Source organism: Chelonia mydas, chromosome 3 (genome assembly GCF_015237465.2).
Source record: "Chelonia mydas isolate rCheMyd1 chromosome 3, rCheMyd1.pri.v2, whole genome shotgun sequence".
Taxonomy (NCBI): domain Eukaryota; kingdom Metazoa; phylum Chordata; order Testudines; family Cheloniidae; genus Chelonia; species Chelonia mydas.
Genome location: NC_057851.1, coordinates 91,323,521 through 91,351,410, shown reverse-complemented (window position 1 = coordinate 91,351,410; position 27,890 = coordinate 91,323,521). Strand labels below are relative to the sequence as shown.

General features: G+C 40.5%; 1 protein-coding gene across 1 annotated transcript in view; it reads left to right on the top strand.

The window, feature by feature from the left end:
* Nucleotides 1–27,890, top strand: part of LOC119565715 (triadin-like) — a 147,066-nt gene that overhangs the window by 44,682 nt on the left and 74,494 nt on the right. The window contains exons 12-18 of the mRNA XM_043543140.1: nucleotides 5,457–5,504; nucleotides 11,328–11,375; nucleotides 13,882–13,905; nucleotides 20,629–20,679; nucleotides 21,189–21,233; nucleotides 26,171–26,221; nucleotides 27,377–27,427. Coding sequence (XP_043399075.1) covers nucleotides 5,457–5,504; nucleotides 11,328–11,375; nucleotides 13,882–13,905; nucleotides 20,629–20,679; nucleotides 21,189–21,233; nucleotides 26,171–26,221; nucleotides 27,377–27,427 — 318 coding nt within the window. The remainder of the gene's footprint in view (nucleotides 1–5,456; nucleotides 5,505–11,327; nucleotides 11,376–13,881; nucleotides 13,906–20,628; nucleotides 20,680–21,188; nucleotides 21,234–26,170; nucleotides 26,222–27,376; nucleotides 27,428–27,890) is intronic.

Here is a 27,890-nt window from a genome sequence, read left to right as displayed (position 1 = left end):
AGTGAAGAAACAGATTGACAGAGCACCCAGAAGTCACCTACTACAGGACAGGCCCAACAAAGAAAATAACAGAATGCCACTAGCCATCACCTTCAGCCTCCAACTAAAACCTCTCCAACGCATCATCAAGGATCTACAACCTATCCTGAAGGACAACCCATCACTCTGACAGATGTTGGGAGACAGGCCAGTCCTTGCTTACAGACAGCCCCCCAACATGAAGCAAATACTCACCAGCAACCACACACCACACCAAAAAACACTAACCCAGGAACCTATCCTTGCAACAAAGCCCGTTGCCAACTGTGTCCACATATCTATTCAGGGGACACCGTCATAGGGCCTAATCGCATCAGCCACACTATCAGAGGCTCATTCACCTGCACATCTACTAATGTGATATATGCCATCATGTGCCAGCAATGCCCCTCTGCCATGTACATTGGTCAAACTGGACAGTCTCTACGTAAAAGAATAAATGGACACAAATCAGACGTCAAGAATTATAACATTCAAAAACCAGTCAGAGAACACTTCAAGCTCTTTGGTCACTCGATTACAGACCTAAAAGTTGCAATTCTTCAACAAAAAAAGTTCAGAAACAGACTCCAACAAGAGACAGCTGTATTGGAATTAAATTGCAAACTGGATACAATTAACTTAGGCTTGAATAAAGACTGGGAGTGGATGGGTCATTACACAAAGTAAAACTATTTCCCCATGTTTATTTCCCACCTCCCCCACCCCGCACTGTTCCTCAGACATTCTTGTCAACTGCTGGAAATGGCCCACCTTGATTATCACTACAAAAGGTCCCTCCCCGCCCCCACTCTCCTGCTGGTAATAGCTCACCTTAAGTGATCACTCTGGTTACAGTAAAAAGAAAAGGAGTACTAGTGGCACCTTACAGACTAACCAATTTATTTGAGCATAAGCTTTCGTGAGCTACAGCTCACTTCATCGGATGCAGCTGTAGCTCACGAAAGCTTATGCTCAAATAAATTGGTTAGTCTCTAAGGTGCCACAAGTACTCCTTTTCTTTTTGCGAATAGAGACTAACACGGCTGTTACTCTGAAATCTGGTTACAGTGTGTATGGTAACACCCATTGTTTCATGTTCTCTGTGTATATAAATCTCCCCACTGTATTTTCCACTGAATGCATCCGATGAAGTGAGCTGTAGCTCACGAAAGCTTATGCTCAAATAAATTTGTTAGTCTCTAAGGTGCCACTAGTACTCCTTTTTTTTTTGTGAATACAGACTAACACGTCTGCTACTCTGAAACCTTTCATCTGGATAGTAAGTTACACATTAGTCTGGTTTATTTGCCCTGTTATCTATCTACACAGAGCAAGAACCCACCCAGTTGATAGGACACAAACGGACCTTCTGGTTTCTTACAAGACACATAGAGAAGGTAGAAAAGTCCTCTTTTACATTTTCTTTGTTGTGGTCAGTTAGCAATCTATATTAGATTAAATTAGCCAAAATCTACCCTGGGATAAATCTATAAATTTCAGGGGAGTTTCACTTATTAACACCTAGTATGAATTTAATCCTAATTCTGAAACCCCCACATGGTTTGTTTCATAATGAAAAGACTGTAATGATTAAAATATTGCTACTGTTTCCTTCACTGCTCAGCAAGACTCAAAGGTGGAATTCTTTTGTATCGTATGCCCCAAATCTTTGTATTGTGGGCTAAATTCCTTTAGGCTGAAGTAGATACACCTTAAACTAGGACTAAATATGGCCCTTGCCTTTCATACCTATTTATTTGCCCCTTGCTCCTCTTCATCCGCTTACTTAGCATTTTCCCATTGTGAAAACAGTTCAGGCTTAGCATCTATCAGGATGCAGTTTGGCTACCAAACTCAGTAACTGCTGCCGAAGCCTGAAAATTCTGAAGCATGTTCAGTGAGGGTAACAATCATGATGTGATTACGAGGGGACTTTTTGTTTTAACTCTCTTCTTCAGTAATTGAAAAGAGTTCCTCTGGACTCTCTCCAGTTCAGGAGATTAAGAACAGCCATACTGGGTCAGACCAATGTCAGTCTAGCCCACTATCCTGTCCAGCATGTGGCTGGAGCCAAATGCTTGAGAGGGAATGACTAGAACAGGGGAATTATCGAGTGATCCATTCCCTGTTGCCCAGTCCCAGCTTCTGAAAGTCAGAGGTTTTGTGACTTCCAGAACTGGGGTTGTGTCCCAGACCATTTTGGTGAGTTCATGTCCTCCATGAACTTATTTAATTCTTTGTTGAACCAGTTACACTTTTGGCCTTCACAACATCACCCAGCAATGAGATCCACAGGTTGACTATGTGTTGTGTGAAGAACTTCTCCCTTATGGTTGTTGTAAACCTGCTGCCTATTAACTTCGTTGGGTGACTCATAGTTCTTGTGTTATGTGAAGGGGTAAACAACACATCCTTATTCACTTTTTTCATACCATTCATGATGTTATAGACTTCTATCATATTCCCCCTTAGTTGTCTCTTTTCTAAGATGGGAACAACACAAATGATAAAAGGATTAGAAAACTTGACTTAGGTTCAAAATCCTGGGCATATTTAGTCTTTACTATTTTAGTATCTTTCTGGTGAGTTATCAGAGGGAGACCGGTCTATCTAACTTTGATACCTGGTAGGATACCTAGTAGAATACTGGAACAAATTAATAAATAATGGTTTGTAAGCACCTGGAGGATAATAGGGTATAAGGAATAGCCAACATGGATTTGTCATGCACAACTCATGCCAAACCAACATAATTTCCTTCTTTGACAGGCTTACTGGCCTAGAGGATAGCAGGGAGGCTGAAGGGATGATAGATCTTGATTTTAGCAAGGCTTTTGACACAGGCCCAATATGACATTCTCATAAGCAAATGAGGGAAATGTGGGCTAGATGAAATTACTGTGAGGTAGATGCACAACTCAAAGAGAAGTTACTGATTGTTTGCTCTCAGACTGGGAGGGTGTATCCAGAGGGGTCACACTGAGGTCAGACCTGGGACAAGTACTAGTCAATATTTTCATTAATGACTTTGATAATGGGGTGGAGAGTTTGCTCATCAGATTTGCAGTTGAGACCAAACTGTGAGGAGAGGACAGAATTAGGATTCAAAATGCCCTTGACAAATTAGAGAATTGGTCTGAAATCAACAAGTTGGAATACAATAAAGACAAGTGCAAAGTACTGCACTTAGGAGGGAGAAAAACCAAATGTGCAAATAAAAATAGGGAATATTCGTGGTAGTACTGCTGAAAACAGTCTGGGGTTAGAATGGATCACAAATTGAATATAAGCCAACAATTTGATTTGGTTGCAAAAAAGGCTAATATCATTTTGAGGTATATTAACAGGAGTGTCCTATGTAAGACACGGGAGGTAATTGTCCCACTCTACTCAGCACTGGTGAGGTCTCAGCTAGAGTACTGCATTCAGTTCTGGGCACCATTCTTTAGGGAAGATATGGACAAATTGGAGAGTCCAGAGGAGAGCAACACATATTATAAAAGGCTTAAAAAACTTCACCTATGAGGAACTGGGCATGTTTTGTTTTGAGATCATAAGACTGGTGGGGGGGAATGATAATGGTCTTCAAATACTGTTATAAAGAGGATGGTGATCAGTTGTTCTCCATATCTAGTGAAGGTAGGACAGGAAGAAATGGGTTTAATCTGTAGCAAGGGAGATTTAGGTTAGATGTTAAGAAAAGCTTTCTAACTATTAGGGCAGCTCAGCTTTGCTTCCAAGAGAGGTGGGATTCCTGTCATTGGAGGTTTTCAAGAACAGATTGGACAAACACCTGTCAGGGATGGTCTAGATTTACTTGGTCCTGCCGCAGACCAGGGTGTCCCTTCCAGCCCTACATTTCTATTATTCTAGACATGTCTGATCTTGGTCTGAATGTAACACATTTTTATAAAAATTCTGTTATAACCAAACCAAAATGAATGCAGCAAACCCAGGGAATTTTATGCAACACTACTCTCTGAGCATCAGTAATGTCAGTGTCTGTCAAGTCATTTACCTATCTTAGAGTTTTATACAGCTGCCCATCATTGTATTATCTGGGCATCTTCCAAATAAAATCTATAGGAATGGCAATATCTGTAGTAGGTTTCATGACGTCTCTGTCACCCTCCTTTTTTGTGGTCAAAACTCTGCTTGGAGTACAGGGGTGTTTTGACATTTTACATTTTTAGTTTACTTTTTAAAAATTGATTTTGTTTTGATTTTTATTTGGGGTGAGATGGCAGGGGATTTAGGAGGCAGGAGGTGACTGAGAATACTTTGTTCCCAGATGTCACATGCTTTGACGTGGGCTTAGTGATCTGCACTGTCCCTGAGGAGTGCAGCCATGTTGGTGTTTCATATATCAAATCCATATATCAAAATATCTCCATACCTTTAGTGGAATGTTTACATGGATTTCTTACATTCAGTGGAACACATTTAATTTCAGCATGAACTTTGTCTATGTTCTGGAATAAAAAATGTGCTTTATACCCATTTAGTATAGAAATGACAATGCAGCGGCTTTGAAAATTAATTAGCTCTGAGTGATACTTGGTAATCTTGAAGAGATTTCCCAGTGGGCAAAGAATCTTAAAGTGAAAATTATGACAGAGTAGGGAAGTTTATTACTGTTTTTGCTTTTAAGCTTTGTTGTTCAGTGATGGAGAAAAGCTAGTCTCCTAACCCAAGAAAGGTCCAAACCAAACCCCTTGAGTCTAGATACCACCAAATCTTTTTTGCAGGGTGGGGACAGAATGTGGGGAAGTAAGGTTTGGCATCTGGATCAAATTTCATGATTGGCCTCTATTATTTTAATGGACTTAGCCAAAACCTTGAATCCAAACGCCCTCAAATGTTGGGAGCCTGGAAATCTGGATCTGAGTTTTGCAAGTCGGGCTCATCTTTTTCTTAACACTTGAAAAGTTCTGGCACTTGCTATCCAGCTCCTTTAGGATTTATCTGACAAGATATCAAAAGGTCAAAAGTTTCTTCTGCATAGATTTATAATGTTTTTGAGGAAACTTAAACTTGTGTCTAGCCTGTTATATGCCTGCTGAGTGAATTGAGTTAGTCAAGTCCATTTATTTTCAGTATTTGTATTTTACTATCAACTTCTTGGTTCTCAGGCCTTCATGTGCAGATTGTATAGATTAGAATGACTTCATCTATATTTTTTTTCATTTGTATGCTTTCTCATCATGTTCTTCTCTTTGCCATGTATTTCCCCTGATTCGATAAATGAAAGATTATCAGAAAGATTGTTTTCATTAACAGAAGCGCTTTATATTACAGTATATTCTACAGCTAGTTTTACTGTCCTTTGCTATTTTAGTCTTGCTCATAGCAAATGCTGTTTTGGGTTACTGTCTGGTATCTTTGAAGTATTTCTGCAGACTGTTTTTCATTCCATTATTGTTCTGAATTTTCAGAAACCGGACAAGCCAAAGAGGAAGTTGTTGCGGTTTCAGCTAAGAAAGGTAAATGTAGTTTGGAGAAAACAAGCATGCTTAAAAATTCATTTGGTCCTTATCATAGTAGTTTTGTGACTATATGTTCATTTTCAAATTCATTTAGTACCAGATTCCACTGCTCTTGTTCACAGCGAGTGGTACCTTACAATCCTGCTAAATGAGTAAAGCACATAAGCACAGGGCTGGCCTTACCATGAGGCAAACTGAGGCAGCCGCCTCAGGTGGCAGACTGTGGGGGGCGCCATAGGACCCAGAGTGTAGAAAATTGTGTCTGCTGCTGGTGCATATGTATTCTCTCTGCTCTAGATGCACAGAGATGGTGGAGTGCTGTGCTGGAGGAAGAAGGGCACAAGAGACATAACAGGCAGGCAGGAGAAAAGGTGAGAGGGAATAACAGAAAGCAGCAGGAGCTGCAGGGAGAGAGAGGAGGAGGATCCTTTTATGTACCTCTCTAGCACCCCCAGGAGCCTGGACTGATTAACACCAGCTTCTCAGGGAGCTTCCTGTTTCCTGCTGCTTCCCCGAACCCACTTGAGGAGAACAGGCAGTCAACTGAAGTAGTAGGAGCCAGTTAGGCCCTTAAGATGCTGATATCTTCCCTCACACAGGCCCTGCTACCAGCCTGCTTATTTATCCCCCTCAATTGAGTGCTGAGAGCCACTGTAGCTGGCACAGAACAGCAGTTATGAGTGGAAGAAGAAAATGCCCTTTTGGGGCAGCATTCAGAAAAAGAAAGCAAGCAAAGGAAGCTTTTCTATCTAAGCAGGAAGGAGCTCTCCTGAGACACATAGACACAAATGTTCACGCTGACCCTTCTGGCCCTAGTGAGGATGTGCGTATTGAGGAGATGCCTGATCTTCCAGTTAGTCAGAGTGCAGGTGACCTGGCAGCTACTGCACCATCCATATCTCCATCTCAAATGGATGTAACCATGCACATTCCTGAAGAAAAGTGTATATCAGAGAAGAGCGTGGTGGAGGCACAAGAAACAGCTGCTGCCGAGTTTAGTTCCTTAAGTCTAGATGATCCAGGACTGTGGACCCACTTGAGCAGTAGCCTGAGGGACTTCCTTGTACTGCATGGGCCACAGCAAGTGAAAAACTTCCTGTTCCCCAAAGACCATGAAAATAGAAGTTTCCATCCAACACATTACTGGCGTGAAATCCCCAGTGGTGACAAAGTGGAGAGGCCATGGCTTATGTACTCAAAAACCCAGAATGCTGCCTACTGTTTTTGTTGCAAACTCTTCCAGTCTAGTGTTCCAGCCACATTGGGTTCTACAGGAACAAAGGACTGGAAAAATCTGGCTAGAAATCTGGCTAGAAATGCCATGAGAAGGCAGCAAATTACCAGAGAGCATTCTATAGGTGGAAAGAGCTTGAGATGAGAGTAAGGTTAAAGGCCACCATAGACGATCAGCCTCGAGAGAAGATTACATCAGAGTCTCTTTACTGGCAAAATGTTCTGAAAAAGCTCATTGCCATTGTGAGAATGCTTGCTATCCAGAACCTAGCACTGTGTGGCACTTCAGATCAGCTGTATGTGCCAAACAATGGAAACTTCCTTCAAATTGTGGAGCTGATGGCTGAGTTTGATGCTGTACTCCAGGAGCGTCTAAGAAAAGTCACCACCCAAGAAACGTACACACACCACTACTTTGGAAAAACAATTCAAAATGAGATCATACAGTTACTGGCAACAAAAGTCAAACAGAGGATTGTGGCAGATCTGAAGTCAGCAAGATATTACTCTGTCATTCTGGACTGCACACCTGACATCAGCCATATGGAACAAATGACTTTAATGGTGCGTTTTGTAACAACAACAGAACCTAGTGAAAATGTCCCTGCAATGGTGACTGTCAGAGAGCATTTTCTAGAATTTATTGACATTGATGATACTGCAGGAGCTGGTATGACAAATGTGCTTCTTAAAAAGCTGGAAGATATACAGGAATTGTGATAGCTGACATGAGAGGTCACTATGATAATGGTGCCAACATGAGAGGAAAAGAGCAGAGGAGTGCAGACACGGATCTGAGAGTTAAATCCTTGAGCTTTTTTTGTGCCATGCAGTTCTCATTCATTGAACTTGGTGGTCAGTGATGCAGCATCAGCTTCTAGTGAGGCTGCTGAATTTTTTAGTGTAATTCAAAGCATCTATGTATTTTTCTCTGCATCAACTCATTGATGGCAAATTTTGAAGCAACATCTGGGAACATCCTCTCTGACACTGAAACCACTGAGTGCCACGCGATGGGAAGGTCGAGTGGAGGTGACAAAGCCTATCAAACACCAAACTGGGAAGATAGATGATGCCATAGTTGCCATTATGGAGGATAATGCTTTGACAGGAACTGTTCATGGGAGAACAGTGGCAGAGGGAAATGGAATCACCAGAAACATACATCACTGCAAATTTCTGTGTGGCATACTGTTGTGGCATGACATACTGTTTGAAATAAATGTTGTAAGCAAGAGACTCCAAGGTGTTGACCTTGATATATCTGGAGCAATGGAACAACTGGACAAAGCAAAGTCATACCTACAGTCTTACCGGTCAGATGAGGGATTTCAAAACATTCTGAAGAGTGCACAGAAGTTGGCAGAGGAACTTCACAGTGAAGCTATTTTCCCACCCATTCAAGAATACAAGAGTCACCGAAGAAGGCGACATTTTGATTACGGGGCACGGGATAATCCCATAAGAGATCCCAAACAACAATTCAAAGTTGAATTCTTTAACCAGGTGCTAGATTGTGCAATGCAGTCAGTTGAAAAATGTTTCATGCAGCTCAAGGAACACAGCAGTATATTTGAGATGCTGTATGATATTCCAGAACTCCTCACTATACCTGAAGAAGACCTACACCAGCAATGCAGGGCTCTAGAGACAGTGTTGACACATGTTGACGCGCGCGATATTGATGCGAGTGATTTAGGTGATGACCTGAAAGCCCTTTTAAGATACATTTCAGCAGGATCAACTCCAAAGGCTGTTCTGGAATATATGTGCACAAGTAAGATGACCACCCTCTTTCCAAATGCTTTTGTTGCTCTGCGCATACTTCTAACACTTCCTATAACAGTTGCCAGTGGAGAACGCAGCTTCTCCAAGCTGAAGTTAATAAAAACACATCTACGCTCCACAATGGCACAGGAGAGCCTGGTCGGCCTTGCAGCCATCTCAATAGAGCATGGGCTGGCCCAGACTGTGGACCTTCAGGAAGCAGTTCAAATCTTTGCAACCAAGAAGGCATGGAAAGCACCACTTTGATTATTCAAACAGATGAAAATGCCAGTGTTTACTATGCAGACAAGAAAAGTTACATTTTCTGTTCAGGCATTTGAAAGTTAAGTGTTACTTAAAATTTTTGAACAAGGCATTTTAAGTTGTTAGTTCTCCTTTATTGGGGTAGGTAGCAGAGCAGTAGAACAGGAAGAAGGCAGAATTGAGACTTTTCAAAGTTTTAGCCCAAGCGAGGGAGCATGGGGGCGTCATTTGAGCTCCCTGCCTCAGGTGCCAAAATGTTGTGGGATGGGCCTGCATAAGCATGTGCTTCATGTTTGCTAAGTGCTTAAGTTCCATAGAAGTCAATGTTACTCCTCACATTCTTAGGCCTGGCCTACACTTAGAATTTAAATCAACATAGCTATTGTGCTCACAGGTGTGAAAAGTCTACAACCTGCACTGTAGCTTTGCTGATCTAACCTCCAGTGTAGATGCTGCTCGGATGATGGAAGAATGCTTCTGTTGCCCTAGCGACCATCGCTCAAGGGAAGTGGTTTTCTTACATTAACAGGAAAAAAACCTTTCTGATGCTGTAGGATGAATCTACACTACACCTGTGCCAGCATAGCTACAATGCCGTAGTTATGAATGATAGTCTCTGTAGTGTATACAAGGCCTTAAAGTTGAGCATTTGCTGGCATGTTTTGGTGAAGCGGGGTCAGAGTCCTCAGCATGTTTCTGGATCAAGACCCTTGTAAATAGCCCCATTGATTTCAACAGGGACTACTCAGTGTGAGTAAATATGGCAGACTGTAGCCATTAGTATTTACATTAATTTTAAAAGCGAAATCCTTGAAAGTATTTTTTTCTGCAATGGGCTGTAGCATAAAGTTTTATACTGAATGTTTTCTTGTGCCAGGTTGAAAAAAACCAAATGAAAAGGATGCTGCTAACAACAAAAACACTATCAATACAAAGAAATAAATTTATTTCCCTATGTTTAGGGCCCTACCAAATTCACTGCCATGAAAAACGTGCCACGGACCGTGAAATCTGGTCTCCCACCATGAAATATGGTCTTTTGTGTGCTTTTACCCTATAGTATACAGATTTCAGGGGGGAGACCAGTGTTTCTCAAATTGGGGGTCCTGATCCAAAGGGGAGTTGCAGGGGGATCACGGCATTGCCACCCTTACTTCTTTGCTGACTTCAGAGCGGGGCAGCCGGAGAGTGGTGGCTGTTGGACAGGCGCCCAGCTCTCGGACAGCACCCTGCCAGCAGCAGTGCCGAAGTAAGGGTGGCAATACCATACCATGCCGGGCGCCCAGCTCTGAAGGCAGCGCCGCAACCAACAGCAGCGCAGAAGTAATGGTAGCCATACCGCAACCCCCCACTACAATAGCCTTGTGACCCCCCCACAACTCCTTTTTGGGTCAGGACCCCTACAATTACAACACCCTGAAATTTCAAATTTAAACAGCTGAAATCATGAAATTTATGATTTTTAAAATTCTATGACCATGAAATTGACCAAAATGGATTGTGAATTTGGTAGGACCCTACCTATGTTAGCAAAAATGCCTTAGATTGTTGAAAGTAAAATAATTTTCTGAACACAGTTTACCTCTTGCAGTTTATCCTTTGTTTACTTTTTGCATTTCTCTCAACTTGTTCAATGAAATTCAGTTAAGACATTTTCCCTTTCAGTTTCTTAGTGCCACAGATTTTGTGTTTCAAACACTGCAGGAGATTTCATTTGGCCTAAGGATTTGTAAGAACTGCATTTTACAGATGTTAAATGTTGGACCAGATTTAAACTGGCACTACACTTTATCACTAAACAAATTTTTCATCCCTAAATAACAAGAACTTATACATTCTATTAAATACACTTATTCCCAAATATGTCATGTTAAATTTCAGAAAACATGAAGGCCTCTATTTGGGCATGTGCCAGGAGGGATTGTAACCTTCTTGTGTGGGTGTGGCCCCACTTCCTGGCCATCCACCTGTTAGCTGATTTGCTAAATAATCGCAGGGACCAAATAATCTCTATCTATCACACCATTCCTGCAAGGGAATTAAATACGTATTTCAATGATATAGTCCCACTGATGTCCGTAGGACTATTCACATACTTAAAGTGAAACATGTGCTTAGGCCCTGATTCAGCAAGCCACATATCTTAGGGTTTTGTACGGGCACTCATAATTAGTATGGAGTATAGGGACTGCTACTGGGGGAGGCCCTTGCATGACTAGGCAAAGCAGAGCCTCTGGTGTGGCTCTCTGTGCAGTCGCGCCAGGCTCATCACAACCTGGCCTGAGGTTTCTTTCAAGACAAAGAAGGAAATGTTGTATTATTCGTTTTTGAAAGAAATGAAGTATCCCCTTTCACTTTACTCCTTTTCTTTATAAGTTAGGTCAAAAATGTGTTACCAGTTTATTGTGAGGAAGAGAGGTTCTCTTGTGGTCACAAGACTTAGAAATCATTTCCTTCAAAGAAATCTGTAGACATTTAATTACTTGAGAAAGGCTTTGTGTGTGGGGCAGCACTTCTGACTGGAAGTCTTCCTTAAACCTTATCTTTGTTTTGCAGCAGTACCTGTAAAGAAGGAAGAAAAAACAGTGAAGGCAATGGAGCAAGGTAAAGAGAAACTTGAAATATTTTGACATTATCTGCTTTAGAAAGACAATGGTTCAGGGGGAAAACCAGACAGCTTCATGGCAATAACCTTTAAATTAATTACTCTATCAGTCTCTGCCATTGATCTGCTCAGTTTGCCAGAGAAGAGAGAATTTCAGATAGGATTCTGGCTCAGTCTCTCGCTTATGTAATACAAAACACATTCAGACGCTTCAAGTGACTAAACCATTCTGGCGTCTTAATATTTCACCTGTCCCATAGGAGATTTCCTGTCCTGCAGGGTGACTTTCATTCAGCAACATGGGGTCCCCATTTAAAAATAAGAGAGACAATCATGTGGTAGGGCAAGTGGAGTGTCAAGCATCTGTGGACCAGATCCTCAGTTGGGATCAATGAACGTAGCTCCATTGAAATCAACAGAGCTGTGCCAGCTTACACCACTGAGGATCTAGCGCTATGTCTCGACGAAGATCTGGAGATTGTATTGCATCCTAAGAAAAACTGGAAGGCTGACGAACAGAAGAGGCCTGTCTTAGGCTACGTCTACAAGTGGAGCTGGGGGTGTGATTCCCAGCTCACATAGACATACTTGTAGTAGCTCTCATTGAGCTAGTATGCTAAAATTAGTGGTGTAGCCAAGGTAGCCTGGGCAACGCAAGCAGCAGCATGGGTTAGCCACCCTGAGTATGTACCTGCATGAGGTCTAGGCGGTTTGTACTGGAGGTGGCTAGCCTATGTTGCCACCTGCTTCTGCCCTGCTACCCTGGCTACACTAGTATTTTTAGTGTGTTAGCTTGATGAGAACTATTGTGAGTACATCTGTGCAAGCTGGGAATCACACCCCCTGCTCCAACAGTAGATGTAGCCTTACACTCATGTAAAAACCCATTGAGTACAGTTCTGGTCTTTTTTTGAAAAACTTCAGTAAAAGGGCTTTGCACTGGATGCTAGGAGATATCGTTTTACCTCTCACCCTAGAGATGAGCCAAAGACCACTTGAGTAGTCTGGCTGAGGCCTGCTGCAGGCCTCCTATGGTGGACTATGATGTAGTAGCTCTAGCAGCTCACTCACTGCACCATCCCGCACATGCATCTAAAAGTGAGCTGTGACATCACTTGTGATATTAGTTGTCGGATTCCAGTGTTCAGTAAGAAAAGGAAGGGAAGAATATCCATCCTACTGTAATGCTAGTTCAGTATTGCCAACCCCAAACATTCAGGAATTGAGGCCCCAAAATCATGAGATGGGTTAAAAATCATGAGATTTTTTGTTAAAAAAAATCATCATTTGAGGTTCTATTTATTTGCCTTTGGTTTTTGAGCCTTAAGGGTTTGCTTAGGTCATATATTCAATCTTTTCTCCACAAACACGAGGGCTAAAAATACAGTTTTAATTTTAAGATTCTCACCTACTCGTGTGATTCTAGGGGCTGGGGCTTTAAGAGCAACACAAAATACTGGGAGTCATAATAAAATCACGAGTTAGCAGCACTGCTAATTTAACAACTCTAACAAGAATTCTAGTGTTTCAAAATAAAATGTTCAGGTATTAAAACTGTTTTGCCTTTGATGTTAAATCACTAGTAGATAGAGCTGGGCAAAATAGTGGTAGGAAAAATATTATTGATAATATTTACCTGTTTTCATGTTAGTGGAAATGTAGAGATTGGTGCAACCTTTGCAAAATGTTTAAAGGAGAGCAGGAAGAGCAGGGTGGTTGGAGAGCTTCAGGGATCAAGCAGAGCTTTAACTCCATCCCCCTATTCAGTGGCCAAAAGTAGCTGAGCAAGTGAGGAGCAGGGGAGAGGGGCAGGATATTAAGTTATTAGTAGAGGCTAGCAGTGAATTACTACTTACCTTACTTCCTCTTTGCTCTTGGTCTGTCTGCACTTTGAGCTGGAGGGGTAACTTCCAGCTTGAGTACATATGTGCATTTTAGTTTTGATCGAGCTAGCATACTGAAAATTGAAGTGTAGCGAGCACGGCAGGACAGGCTAGCCATCCCAAATAAAATCCTGCTCAGGACCCTAGGTATGTTCTTGGGCAGCTAGCTCATCTGCCAGGGCTACGTTTCTATTTTTAGCAGGCTAGCTAGATTAGAGCTAGTGTGTGTACATCTACTCAAGCTGGAAATTACTCCTTCAGCTTGATGTGTAGAAGTACCCCAAGTCACAATACTCCCCGGATTACTGGACACTGCTACAAAGGTGGCTAATTAGTAGAAAATTGTACAGGTTGTTTTGATATTTTTTGTGTGTGCAGGGTGGTTACATGTCTGCTACAAATTGGACTGAGTCCATGAACTTATTTCACATATGCTGTCAAGCAACCATAAAATGGTAATGACTTTCAATCTAATCCTGAGCTGTTAATTTCTCTTATTTGTTGACTAAAGACATTTTTATGGGTTTCTTCTAGTACAACCCATTTTTATTGAATTAAATTTTTGCTTCTACAAGAAACAAAGGTTATTCTAAAGAGGTTTTTTGTTTTTGTTTTTGTTTAGATAAACCAAAACCGAAAGAAACAAGTAAGCTCTATCATACATTTTCCCTATAACTGACTCAGTACCACCTTAAGCTCTACAGATGAAAAGTAGTATATGAGAGTCAAGTATTATTAATTATTATTATTATGGGAGGGGTGGATGGATGAATGGTTGATTAGATAGAATAGAATCAAGTAAACAGAGGTATTCATATGGAAATGCTAAGCAATTCTTTTCTATTTTAGCGCAGAGGATTTGGGTCTCTTTACTGTTTACTCTCTACTTCTCTTGGCCATGAGGAGATTTCTCACCCCTTTGTAATACTGCTGTGCCAAACCTAGATTACAAAAATTTATTATTTTATGGACCAAATTCTTCTCTCTGATTGTCACTGAGACTCCGTTAGCTTCAGTGTATCAGCTGCGTATTCTGATGTCAGTAGATGTTTAATTCTGAGAACCAGTGCAGAATAAATAACAGAGGCCTTGGTGTGAATTAGTGGTGCTGTCTGCATACCAGACTATAATTTTGCCATAATTATAATATAGTATTTCAATGGCAACTATAGGATAGATCTCAGACTGCTCATCTAGTCACAATATGTCCTATATCTATTTATAATTTAAGCTAGTATTTCCTAGCTTTCTTCTAATTCGTGAGTGACTTCTGTATCAGATCCAGCACCTTCCCAAAAGTTAAGCTTTTCCTGGAGATGGCATTAATCTCAGCTGCATTTTCTGAATGGCTTTCTGGTTTATTGGATAACTTGGAACGTAAGAACTAGTCAGTAACGATTCAGGCTTTGAGTTCACAAGTGTTTGATCTCTTGAAATCAAATCATTGGTGTGACATCTTTTGGAATAATGCAATAACGGTGCTGTTAGTAATGGAGATGCACATTGCCTGAGTTCTTATAAGCAGGCTTCTGAACTTAATGGGTTTAGCAGTGTGTGATGCTGGCTGGCTTATTTTGCTAATATAATTAAATTTATTGTCATTGCTGGAATTGATCACAAAAGCTGCATTCAAATCACATAAGGGGTCTTGACATAAGCATTCAGCAGTAAGGACACTGATTCGGAAGACAGAAACTCCATCTTTTGCCCACCCATTTGGTGCTTTGGGGTGTTGCAGGATGTGGCATGGTATATAGGACTGCCGTTGAGTGACTCCTACAATATAGAGGTACAAAGATGTAGTTAATAATTTTCAATCTTAGCTCTACATTTCATTGATGGTAACATTTATATTAGACTCAGTATTAAATATTCATATATTTAGTATTTGACTTTTTGATAGTAATATTAGATAGGCAACACTATGTTTCACAACGTTGGCATTGAATTATTTCTTTTCTATGCTTGGAGCATCAGATGGCTGAAACAGCGACTGCAGAGTTTGACATTTGAAAAACAGAAGAGAGACAGACAATTTGTATATTTAAAGGATGAAATAAAGACCTATCCCAATAAAATGATTTTTTCCCAACCCTTGTTCAGCAAACTTTCTCCTGACCTTTTCTTTTGTAAATGTAACTATTTGAAAGAAAGAGGCTCTTTCTCTATATGATCATGAATACATTGAAGTAATTTATTCTACAGATTATAGTTTCACTATAACTATAACTCTGGGGCACATGACTTACGAGGAGAGGCTGAGGGAACTGGGGTTATTTAGTCTGTAGAAGAGAAGAGTGAGAGGGGATTTGATAGCAGTATTAGAATCATAGAATCATAGAATATCAGGGTTGGAAGGGACCTCAGGAGGTCATCTAGTCCAAAGCAGGACTGATCCCCAATTAAATCATCCCAGCCAGGGCTTTGTCAAGCCTGACCTTCAAAACATCTAAGGAAGGAGATTCCACCACCTCCCTAGGTAACGCATTCCACTGTTTCACCACCCTCCTAGTGAAAAACTTTTTCCTAATATCCAACCTAAACCTCCCCCACTGCAACTTGAGACCATTACTCCTTGTTCTGTCACCTGCTACCACTGAGAACAGTCTAGAGCCATCCTCTTTGGAACCCCCTTTCAGGTACTTGAAAGCAGCGATCAAATCCCACCTCATTCTTCTCTTCCACATATTAAACAATCCCAGTTCCCTCATCCTCTCCTCATAACTCATGTGTTCCAGTCCCCTAATAATTTTTGTTGCCCTCCACTGGACTCTTTCCAATTTTTCCACATCCTCCTTGTAGTGTGGGGCCCAAAACTGGACACAGTACTCCAGATGAGGCCTCACCAATGTCGAATAGAGGGGAACGATCACATCCCTCGATCTGCTGGCAATGCCCCTACGTATACAGCCCAAAATGCCATTGGCCTTCTTGGCAACAAGGGCACACTGTTGACTCATATCCAGCTTCTTGTCCACTGTAACCCCTAGGTCCTTTTCTGCAGAACTGCTGCCAAGCCATTCGGTCCCTAGTCTGTAGCGGTGCATGGGATTCTTCCGTCCTAAGTGCAGGACTCTGCACTTGTCCTTATTGAACCTCATCAGATTTCTTTTGGCCCAATCCTCTAATTTGTCTAGGTCCCTCTGTATCCTATCCCTACCCTCCAGCGTATCTACCTCTCCTCCCAGTTTAGTGTCATCTGCAAACTTGCTGAGGGTGCAATCCACACCATCCTCCAGATCATTTATGAAGATATTGAACAAAACCGGCCCCAGGACCGACCCTTGGGGCACTCCACTTGATACCGGCTGCCAACTAGACATGGAGCCATTGATCACTACCCGTTGAGCCCGACAATCTAGCCAGCTTTCTATCCACCTTATAGTCCATTCATCCAGCCCGTACTTCTTTAACATGCAGGCAAGAATACTGTGGGAGACAGTGTCAAAACTATTCAGCTACCTGAAGGGGGGTTCCTAAAGAGGATGGAACTCAGCTGTTCTCAGTGGTGGCAGATGACAGAACAAGAAGCAATGGTCTCAAGTGCAGTGGGGGAGGTCTAGGTTGGATATTAGGAAACACTGTTTCACTAGGAGGGTGGTGAAGCACTGGAATAGGTTACCTGGGGGTGGGGGTGGAATCTCCATCCTTAGAGGTTTTTAAGGCCCGGCTTGACAAAGCTCTGGCTAGGATGATTTAGTTGGTATTGGTCCTGCTTTGAGCAGAGGATTGGACTAGATGACCTCCTGAGGTCTCTTACAACCCTACTATTCTCTGATTCTAAAACCAGAAATGAGGTTTTATCAGCTTTTGGTCAACTTTGCAATAAGCAAAGTCTCATTATAACTGAATTCCCTATATGCACATTTACAGCTACTAGACTTGTCCTACAAAGAGCACGGTACTAAAACAGAAACAAAAAGCTTCATCGTTGCACTGATAAATCACTAAACATTGGAGATATGCCACATTTTAGAAAACTATAATGAGAACAAGTGAAGTGTGATTTCAGTCTGCCAGTAAAAGTCACTGAGGTTATTCATGCCTTTCAGCAAACTTTGGGAAATTTCAGACCTGCACTCCTATTCCCAGCACAACTTTGCTCCCTCCATAGACCCAGGCCTGTTATTTTCTGTAGGGAAAGCTAGGCTGTCTTCTGCCACGGTGCTCTCCAGCATCTTCAAGCACTGGAACTCTTGGCCCACTCCTAGCTCCTTAGAGGAAAGCCAAATGACCTGATCTTTCTCACACTTTCCTAGGAGGGCTGGGAAGGGTGGCAGAGAGCAATGTAGGCCTGCTTTTCCTAAATATTTTGTCTTCTGTCAGTGGTCTACCTCCCACCACCACTATTTGTCTGCAAATTGTTATTTAATTATATAGTAACAAGGAGCCCACAGTCATGGATCGGGATCCCATTAGTCTAGGTGTTGTACAAACCACATAACAAAAAAGTCATAGAATCATAGACGTGTAGTGTTGTCAGGGACCTCAGGAAGTCATAAATTCCATCTCCCTGCACTGAGGTAGGACCAAATAAACATAGACCAGGTGTTTGTCCCACCTGTTTTTAAGCCTCCAATAATGGGGACTCCACAACTTCCCTTGGAAGCTTATTCCAGAATTTAGCTACCATTATAGTTAGAAAGTTTTTCCTAATATCTAATCTAAATCTCCCTTGCTGCAGGTTAAGCCCTGTCACAGGGCACCTTTGTTACTACCCAGTGAACCGCACTGCCTGGCCAGTTCGGATGGTTTCACAATCACAAACACACACTGGGCTGGTTATTTTTCACCAAGGTGTGTGTGTGTGTGTTTATTCTCCTCTTATGTTGTAATACCATGCAATATAGGCTTACAGCAAGGGTAGGCTTTCCTGCAGCCCTCACTCCCCAGCCAAGACTCATCTCCAGAGCCATCTCCTGAACTTCCCTTGCTTCCTGTTTCCTCCCTTTTTATTCTCCCCTGTTACCTTATTAGCCCAATGATTGTCACCCCGCTGCTCACAATCCCCCACCAGAAAGTGTATAATTGTCCTCAGGTGGGCCTGCAGCCTTCCTCAGGCTGCAGCATTGTCAGTGATCAGGGTGCTGCTGATAGCACTCTTTCATGGGTGTATTACTTCATGGCCTATTTTCAGTAGATATGGAGAACAAGTGACGCCATCCTCTAATAACAGTCCTCAACTGTTATTTGAACTCTGTTATCAGATCCCCACTTAGTCTTCTTTTCTCAAGACTAAACATGCCCAGTTTTTAAACCTTTCCTCATAGATCAGGTTTTCTAAACCTTTCATCATTTTTGGACTCTCTCCAGTTTGTCCGCATCCTGCCTAAAGTTTGGCACCCAGAATTGGGCACAGTACTCCATCTGAGGCCTGACCAGTGCCAAGCAGAGTGGGACAATTAGCTCCCATGTCTTATATATGTCACTTCAATTAATGCATGCCAGGCTGTTATTAGCCTATTTCACAGCTGCATCACATTGTTGACTCCAGTTCAATTTGTGATCCATTCAAACCCCCATATCCTTTTCAGCAGTACTACCACCTAGCCTGTTACTCTCTATTTTGTAGTTGTACATTTGATTTTTCCTTGCTAAGTCAAGTACTTTGCGCTTTTCTTTATTGATTTCTTCTGGCTGATTTGAGACCAATTATCTGATTTGTCAAGTTTTTTTTTTATTTCTACTCCTGTCTTCCAAAGTGCTTGCAGCCCCTCCCAACTTGGTGTCATTTTCAAATTTCATAAGCATGCTCTCTACTCCATTATCCAAGTCACAAATGAAAATATTGAATAATACAGGGCCCAAGACTGAACCGTGAAGAACCCCACCAGATATGCCATTGCAATGTGACGGAGACCCATTGATAACTATTATTTGAGTACCATCTTTCAACAAGCTGTGCACCCGCCTTACAGTAATTCCATCTAGAATGTGTTTCCTTAATTTGCTTATGAGAATGTCATGAGGGCCTCTGTGAAAAGCCTTACTATAATCAAGATATATCATATCTACTGCTTCCTCTCTATCCAGTAGGCCAATAAACCTGACAGAGAAGGAAATTAGGTTGATTTGGCATGATTTGTTCTTGACAAATCCATGCTGGCTATTCCTTATGACCCTATTATCCTCTAGATGCTTACAAATCGTTTAATAATTCTTCCAGTATCTTTCCAGGTATCAAAGTTAAGCTGACTGGTCTTTAATTCCCTGGATCCTCTTTGTTCCCCTTTTTAAAGAAAGGTACTATGTTTGCCCTTCTCCAGTTTTCTGGAACTTCACTGATACTCCAGGTGTTCTCAAAGATAATTACTAATGGTTCTGAGTTTGCTTCAGCTAGTTCCTTAAGTACCCTAGGATGAATTTCATCAGCCCCTGCCCACTTGAATACAACTAACGTCTAAATATTCTCCAACCTGTTCTTTCCCTATTTTGGCTTGCATTCCTTCCCCACTGTTGTTAATATTACTTGCATTGAGTATCTGATCACAATTAACCTTTTTAGTGAAGACTGAAGCAAAATAAGCATTAAACATCTCTGCTTTCTTGTTGTCATCAGTTATTACCGCTCCTTCCCCACTAAATAGAGGGCTTATATTCCTTCATCTTTCTCTAGTTTACTATGTTTTTAAAGAACCTCTTTTTATTGACTTTTATGTTCATTGCTAGGGTAACTCATTTTATCCCTTAACCTTTCTGATTTTGTTCCTACATGGTTGTGCTATTCTTTTTTGTTCTTCTCCTTATCAATTTGTCCATGTTTCCACCTTTAGTAGGATTCTTTTTTGATCGTTAGTCCTTCTCTTGTTTCTGCTGGCCATGTAATGCACTTTCACTAAGGGGTTGAGGCACCTCAAAGCATTAAATTAGTACTAGGAGCAGAGGTATCTTTCCTGACCTGTTAAAAAAGAATGGAGGAGGGTGGACAGACTATCTGTTCCCAAGAAGATACTGGGAGGATTCAAAAGTATCCAGCCTATTTTGCTGACCCTTTGAAAAACGAAGATGGTGAAAGTGGGTCACCAAAACATTATCTGAAGAGATGAGAGTTGGAAATAGGTCAGTTTGCTCCCTTCAGATGGCAACTAAGATTAAAAGAGTATCCTGGACCTGTGGGAGGTTGCTTATTTAAACTTTAGTAAATCTTGCAAGTTTCATAACGAAATCAAAACATACACTGTGACCTGAAACAGGCAGGTTTCACACAACTCTTCTAATCAGTTCATCTCTTGCCATTTGTGCCATTGTATAGCTAGAGTCTCATACTGTCTAACTGGTTCATTATCTGATAAGATTCAGTCTCTGCATTTCACAAACCAGGCTTTTGCTTGTGACTGTCACTGTATCTGTGCTAAATATTTGTTTACAGAACCTGTAAAAGAGAAAGAAGTGAAACCTCCAGCTGCAACAAAGGATAAAGGTAATATAGCAGCATAAAATACTATAATTGCCAGAGGTTTTGATTTTTTTTAAAATCCCCACTATATATGGATGTCTTTATTTGTAACACAACATAGTTTTGGATTGGTGAGGAAAATAAATTTTCAGAATTTAAGAAATATTCAGACTAAGTATTACTGCCTGAATTATATGTGAAGAACAAAGCTGAGGCAATGCAAAATGTTTACAGTGAAACTCAGAATTATAGTCTCAGAATCAAGAAGCATTTGATAAGGTTTGCAAAGGATTTCAGAAAAAATGTGACAAGTTTTAAGTGATTTTTTTCTCACATTGTAATTACATAAAATTTGTTGTTTTATTTTGTAAGCATATTAAATCTGGTCAAAATCAGTGTTTTTGACTGCATTTTGAAATGGTTTTGGGGACTGTTTCAAACAATCAGTTGTCTTATCAAGCATTGTCACTGAGTTATCAGATTTTAGCCTTTAACCCTTTGGTTTGGTAATTAAACGCTACATATTTTTACAGAGCATGTCAAAGAAAAGGAAGTAAAGCATCCTGCAGCTTTAAAAGGTAAAGGTAATTATACATAATGTAATAGGATGTTTGTTGGTTTAAAATTATCATAACTAACTTTATTATAATTATAACTGAATCTAGGAGGGGCTTTCCTCTATCTTTAGAAATAATCTGAATGTTAAAATTGTCAGAATCTTGTTTACCATATATGCCATGAAAGGAGAGTCAAACAGTGTTATCTAACTAGTGTGTGGAAGCCACAGAACTATTAATATACAAATGCTTGTTCATTATGAAAACTATCTTCATCAGTGATTAGGATCTGTAACTTCTTCAAGATAAAGAATTGTTAGCCTCTTTTAGAGGCAGTTGGAAAGTTCTGAATTGAACTGCTTGTATAAACCTGTAGATGTAACATGAATAAAGTAAAATATTAGCATATGAAATGGTATGAAAGTGTGATAGATAGTGACATGCCTTCAGGGCTTTGTAAAGGCTGAGGTTAAAAGCTCACTGCTTCAACCATTCAACCACCTGAGTCTTTAGAAGTGCAAGTCTGTCTGACTATTTCTTTCTCATGTTAGTTTAAAATTTCTTATGGCATTTTTTGCAAGAATAGATGGTTAACTCAACTAAAATTTCCCTTGAGTCACTGTTTTTCAGCATGGCATGCCCCCTTCATCCACCTTATTGCTACCCTCCACTCCAGAGTTACTTGCATTTCAAGGGTGAAACAATATGTGTATTTACATAGTTTAAAAAGTGCTTTATGTTCCTCAGGATAAGAAGTACCACTTCATATGCAAATATAAAAATATCCTATATTAGATTACAGTAACTATTTTGTATTATTTCAAATAGGAGTAACTGAGGAATTTAGTTTATGTTCTCTGTGTAGAATAACACCACATGTAAATTAGTGAACTGTAGAGAAAGAGACAGCAATTGAATTGCTAGATATATACTCAAGCCCTGGTAATCATGCTGATTTACCATTTCTTTATGATAAGGGCCCCTATCCCACAAACACATTCACACATGAATAGTCCCTCTCTTCAAGTGATTGTCCATGTGAATTCCACTTTTAGTGTGCATGCATGGTGCATCCCATTGGACGAGATTAGAGTCTTTCAGCAAGCACTGTCCATTGGGGCCACACTTGCTCCCTGGATCCCTCATTCCCTCCCATCCAAGGGCATAAAGGGCACAGCAGGTCCAATTGTCCTTCAGTTTCTTCTCCTCATCCCTAACAGCAAGACAGAAATCTGCTTCACTGTGCATTTTTCTCTTAGACTTGTAAATATATTAGATCATATAATTAATGTAGGGTTTTTTTCATGTCCATTGACATTAGATGTGTGTTTGTGTGTGTGTGTGTATGTTTAGGGAATTGTCAGCTACTGGGATTTAGCTGCTGTGCCTGAAACAAACTCCCCAGCATTTAAAACTTGCCCCTGTTGTGATGCAGCTATTTTGTCTAATGATGAGAGATACCTTTTTTGCCTTGGAGATAGATGCTGTGTCAGGGACATGACTATCTGTTGCTCCTTTCTTCAAAAGGCCATGTTATACTCGCAGACTAGGGATGGTTTTAAAACTGGGGTTTTATTAACCTTAATATCCAAAAAACCAAATGCATGCAGCGTGCACAAGTCGCATACCCACTCAGTCTCACTGGAGCACAGCAACCCTTCAGGGACAACATTTTGCTTCCCCACTGTATTCTCTTTTGCCTGTTCAGTGCTGTCAGTTGTTGGTTGCACATGTGTTCTTGCTGTGTGTGTTGCACCAGCTCTGAATCAGAGCTTATATGTGTGGGATGCAGTCAGTAGGTGCATTCAATAGGATCAGTAACTGTTCTTCCAGTCAGTCAGGCCGCACTCCTTTTTGAAGTTTAAGTATGTGTGTAAATGTTTGCGGGATCAGCGCCTAAGTGTTTTATTTTTTTATTACATAAATAAACAAGTAAAAGAAATACAAGGTAAAATTGTGAAAAACCCCTCTCAATTAAGAGGTAAACATCCATTTTATATAAGTACTAGCTCGTATATAAGTTTAAACAAAATGAACCAAAAATATCCCTGTGCTTTCCATCCAACCAGTCTTTGATGGGACAGTGAAAAGTTTGCTGAATCTCTTTTGGAAAGAAAAAGGCAGACGCTATGTAGGTATTTGGCATGCTAATGAAAATCAACTTAAGAGAAAGCAAAGGAGAGAACTGATACAGCTTTTATCAACTCAGCATTTGAAGGCCATGATTTCAAAAAAGAAACTACTGCACAAATTCAGGTTTCAATCATATGTAGCAAAATGGCCGGCTTGAGGGACTTCAGGCCCAGTACAAATCTCTGTTATGGAGCTTGTGAGCTCCATGTTGGTGTTCTTGGAATAAAGGCATTGATTTTAGTTTTGGATGAGGTATTTAAACATTTTTGTGATCAATACACTCCTGCAAGAAAAGAGGGATCCTGGTATCTAATTCAGACTCTTTGGGGCAACAGGGTGAGTTTTGGGCTAACCAGAGAAAGACGAAGATTCTTTGAATCAAAACTCTTGCTATGAAACTGAGTCAGTATGTGTGAACATTTTCCTTATTACTGCCACCGATAGAAAGGCAGGAAAGAGTGAGGAGGCACATTGACTGAGACCAGCTATAGCATGAGGCGTTTTTTTGTTGAAGGTGGAGGAATTTCAGGTGTGGATAGTCCGCCAGGAGGAATGTAACAGTGGCTCCCTGTCGAGTTAAAAGGCTGAATCAAATGTCCCTGACCCTTATGGGCAGGTCCACTTCTAGTTTAATAAATTCCAATTAAGGACAATACTAAAGGAACTTACTTTCTTCTACGGAAGAAATATGTTCCTATTAGGGGCAGAATCTGAGACTTATTTAAAAATGTAACACTAAATCTTCAATTGTCTGCTGCAATAAGAAAGTCCCTTCAACAATTTCAGGTTGGTTTCATTTTGATTTGTTGGATTAGTCTGAGGCCAAAGAAACTTAGGAGGCGTACTTTCCTGTGCATATATTTTATAGTTATCTAGTTATGCGATCTATTTATTTCTATGTTTCTACACAAGGAAAAAAGTCAGTAGTTTGTATCCCTTTCACAGTACTTACACTACATGTTATTTAAAGAAACAGATGTGTATTGTTTGCTGCTCTTTGGTCCTTTATCTCACTTGCTAGGCATTGTGTGTAATTCGTTTGAAGTTAAAAAAATCCTGTTTGTCGCATTCAGTGGAGTGTTTTCTCTGGTAGCCCGTATTTTCCTTTAAAAATGGAAACTTAGGGTATGTAAATGTAAATGTCCTCTGGTGCCTAATAAAAAGAATCAGACAGCGAGGACTTTTTCAGACTATATGTCCTATTTCTTTTCTTCTCCTGTTTTAATGCTAGAGTATGATTATTTGTATAACAACAAGATCTTTGTTCTGATGAATTTATCTACTCCTGCTGCTTGTTCCTATCCTAAAATCATAGGGTCACAGCTTCTCATTTGTAATTAATCTCTGCTTGATAGAGGACCAGTGTGGGGCAGAGAGGGGAAAGGTGGCTTTAAGCTATTTTTATGTTCCCCTGATCCTGGGGCCATCATGGACCAGGTCAGTCCCTGACACAAGTTAGAGCAGCCTGAAGGTTGACATCATTTAGACCATTTGATGATATAAAATCACTGCTCCCTGTGGCTGATGGAAAGAGAGGGGAGCTCTTGGGGCCGTGTGTCTCTAAAGCCCTGGCTCATGAAGAGTGGGGACAGGTACACCTTGGATAGCCCCCTGGTGCTGCTGTTACTTGTTGCTTCTGCTGCTTAGTCCCTAATTGCTAGAGAATGCTGGGACCTTCTTCAAGGGCCATTCCGCCTAGGAAATTTCATGGAGCTCCCCTGCAGCAGGGAGGGATGGACTGTTGGGCTGTGTGTCCCCACTTCACATTGGGAGAAGGATTATCTAGCACCCTCCCTCTAACCTCTGGTGCTGCTGATAGTGTCTGCTAAGTCTCCCGGATTAGATGCGTTCAGGTAATTTAAGGCTCTGTCCCCACTGGAAATGAATTTGTATTAGCAAAGCCCATGTCTTAAGTCAGGTTGAGTATAGTGATGGATTAAGACAGATCCTTGGGATCTAGTCCTGGAAGTCTGTTGAGTGTCCTGCAGCTGTTGAGTTGAGTGTTGGAAACTAGTTTTAAATCTCTTCTGTTGGCTTAACACAGTGGATTTAGCTAACATTGGTTTATCCAGAGCCGACAGTAATCTTTGCAAGGAGATGTAGTTCTGCTAAGCATTTAAGTGCCATATCAGCTCAGAAGGATTATGACTGACTCTAATTCGCATTCCTACAAATGGTAACATTCTTTCACTCCAACCAAGTGACATTCAAAAAGGTCCAAAATTTTTCCTCCCTTTGAAAACATCATTTCCTATTTAATCCCTGCAAATGCTCACGGACCTGTATACTTCAGAGGCCAACAGATTAGCACCAGTAGGAAATGGTTATTAATAAGATGTGTGCCATATAATATTATTTATACAATGTAATAAGTGTGCTCAGTACTCTTACTGAGACAAAATACATATTCCCCGCCTAAGGTATTGAATTGAAGGGCCTGACTGAAAGCCAACTTAGAGTAAATGGAAAGATTCCTGTTAACCTCCAACAGGCTTTGGCTGAGGCCCTAAGAATCTGATCTTACATTCAGATCCACTTACATGGATCTCTGCATCCATGCAAAGTACCATTTACTTCAGTAGGTCTCTGCTTGGGGACAGCAGTCTGTGCTAATGAATCGTATTAAAGAATCAGGGATTTAATTTGACATAACGTGAGAGGTGATTGCAAACAAAATGCCATAAGGTGTAAAGAGAGAACAAAGATTATATTGGTTTAGCTTTTACCATGTGTTACTTGCTAGTTCTTAATTTTTTAAAAATGCATCATGTGTGCATCTATTATTTTTAGTCACTAAAACTGAAATCCACTGTATTTTCCTATAGAGCATGTAAAACAAAAAGCTGTGAAGACGCCAGAAGTTCCAAAGGACAAAGGTAAGGGCACAAATTAAATATAAATTCATAGATTTAATAACTAAATATCTGAATAGCTATGCAATATTGGAAAAGAGTCTCAAATGGAGTTACGTGGGTATTATTCATAATCTCTCATGAGATCTAAATTCACTACTTTCTAACACTCAGGTTATCTTAAATGCTCACATACAAGATATACTGTAGATTCAGTGTCAAATAACAAAATTAAATGCCCAAACACATTACTCCTACCAACAGGGTCATCAAAACTGAAATTAAAAGGCATAGCTGGTCAAAAATTGGAATCTGCATGCTGTGTGAAATTCTGATAATTCAAAATTTGTTTAGTCTTAAATTGGGATGGAAAAGTTGAAATATCAAAATTTCTCACAGCATGTAAAGTTCTGAAAAAATTTGAATCTCCTCATCTGAGGTGAGTGGCCTAACCACTGGGCTGAAAGTGACAAGGAGGGTAGCACTATCACTTCCTCCTCTGGTCATGTTGTCAAACTAGCCCAACAAATCTACATGTTTCAGTAATGTCAAAACAAACAGTTTAGTTTCAACATTCCCAAAACACTTCAATTTTTTGATTTTGGTCAAAACTATTTGGTCAGTATGAAGTTGAGAATAGTTTCGGGTTGATAGAAATGGCTTTTTTGGATGAATAAACTATTTGTTGAAAAAAAATTGCCCAGCTCTAGTTCCATATCTTTTGTCAGCCCCAGATAAAAAGAACCTCTCCTTAGCCTTCTTTGGCATCTTCTGGCTTTTAATTCTAACACTGGAACTGTAGCAGTGTGTGCTCATTTTGTATTTCAGTTCAGTGGAAAAATCCATTGCTGTTGCCAACCGATGTATAAAATTACTTTCCTCTTCATAAATCATTATTATTCATTTTCTATTTGAGAGACAACCTAACAATTTCTCTGAATACAAAAGAACTAATGGCATATTATAGGTTTGTTACTTTACTTATCAAACTAAGTCTAAAAGGTTCCGTTAATTATGTCTTTGTATTGTCCTGTTTACTTCCATGTTATTAAAGCCACTTGATTATCACATCTGTCTTCTTTTCTCTTTCCATATCAAAATATATGACTCACTTCCTTCTCATGTGTCATCTTTTTTCTCTAACCTGACTTCTGATAATTGTTAAATGTTTCGTTCCAGAGCCTGTTAAAAGAAAAGAAGTGAAGCCTCCAGCAGCCTTAAAGGAAAAGGGTAATGGCTCCTAGTCACATGTAAAAATGACCTATTCCCTTATTAAATATACAGTTGTTCACACTAACAAGTGCATTGTTGCCTCAGTGCACACAATTCCTTTTAACCTTAAATTACAGATCTTCTGCGAAAAGTTACAAAAACGGCACCTTCTTATTTGTTAGCCCTTTGTGTTTCTGAAGTCACATGTGATTAAGAAATAAAAATAAGGTTTTACTATTTTTGACTCTTGTCTGATCTGCAGAGTTAGTGCACCTACTGGAGAGAGAGCTGATGTCTGCTGCTTCTTATGCATCACTCACTAGCAGAATTGTTAACTAAATTCCAGTTACTGGCTAAATTCATTGACACCTGTGCAAGCCCATGGAAGACAATGGGGGAGCTCAGGTGTACTAAGGGCATAGTTTATCCTATAGAATCTTTTCATGGTTAAAATGGTCTGCTAGGAAAGAGCATAGTTTGC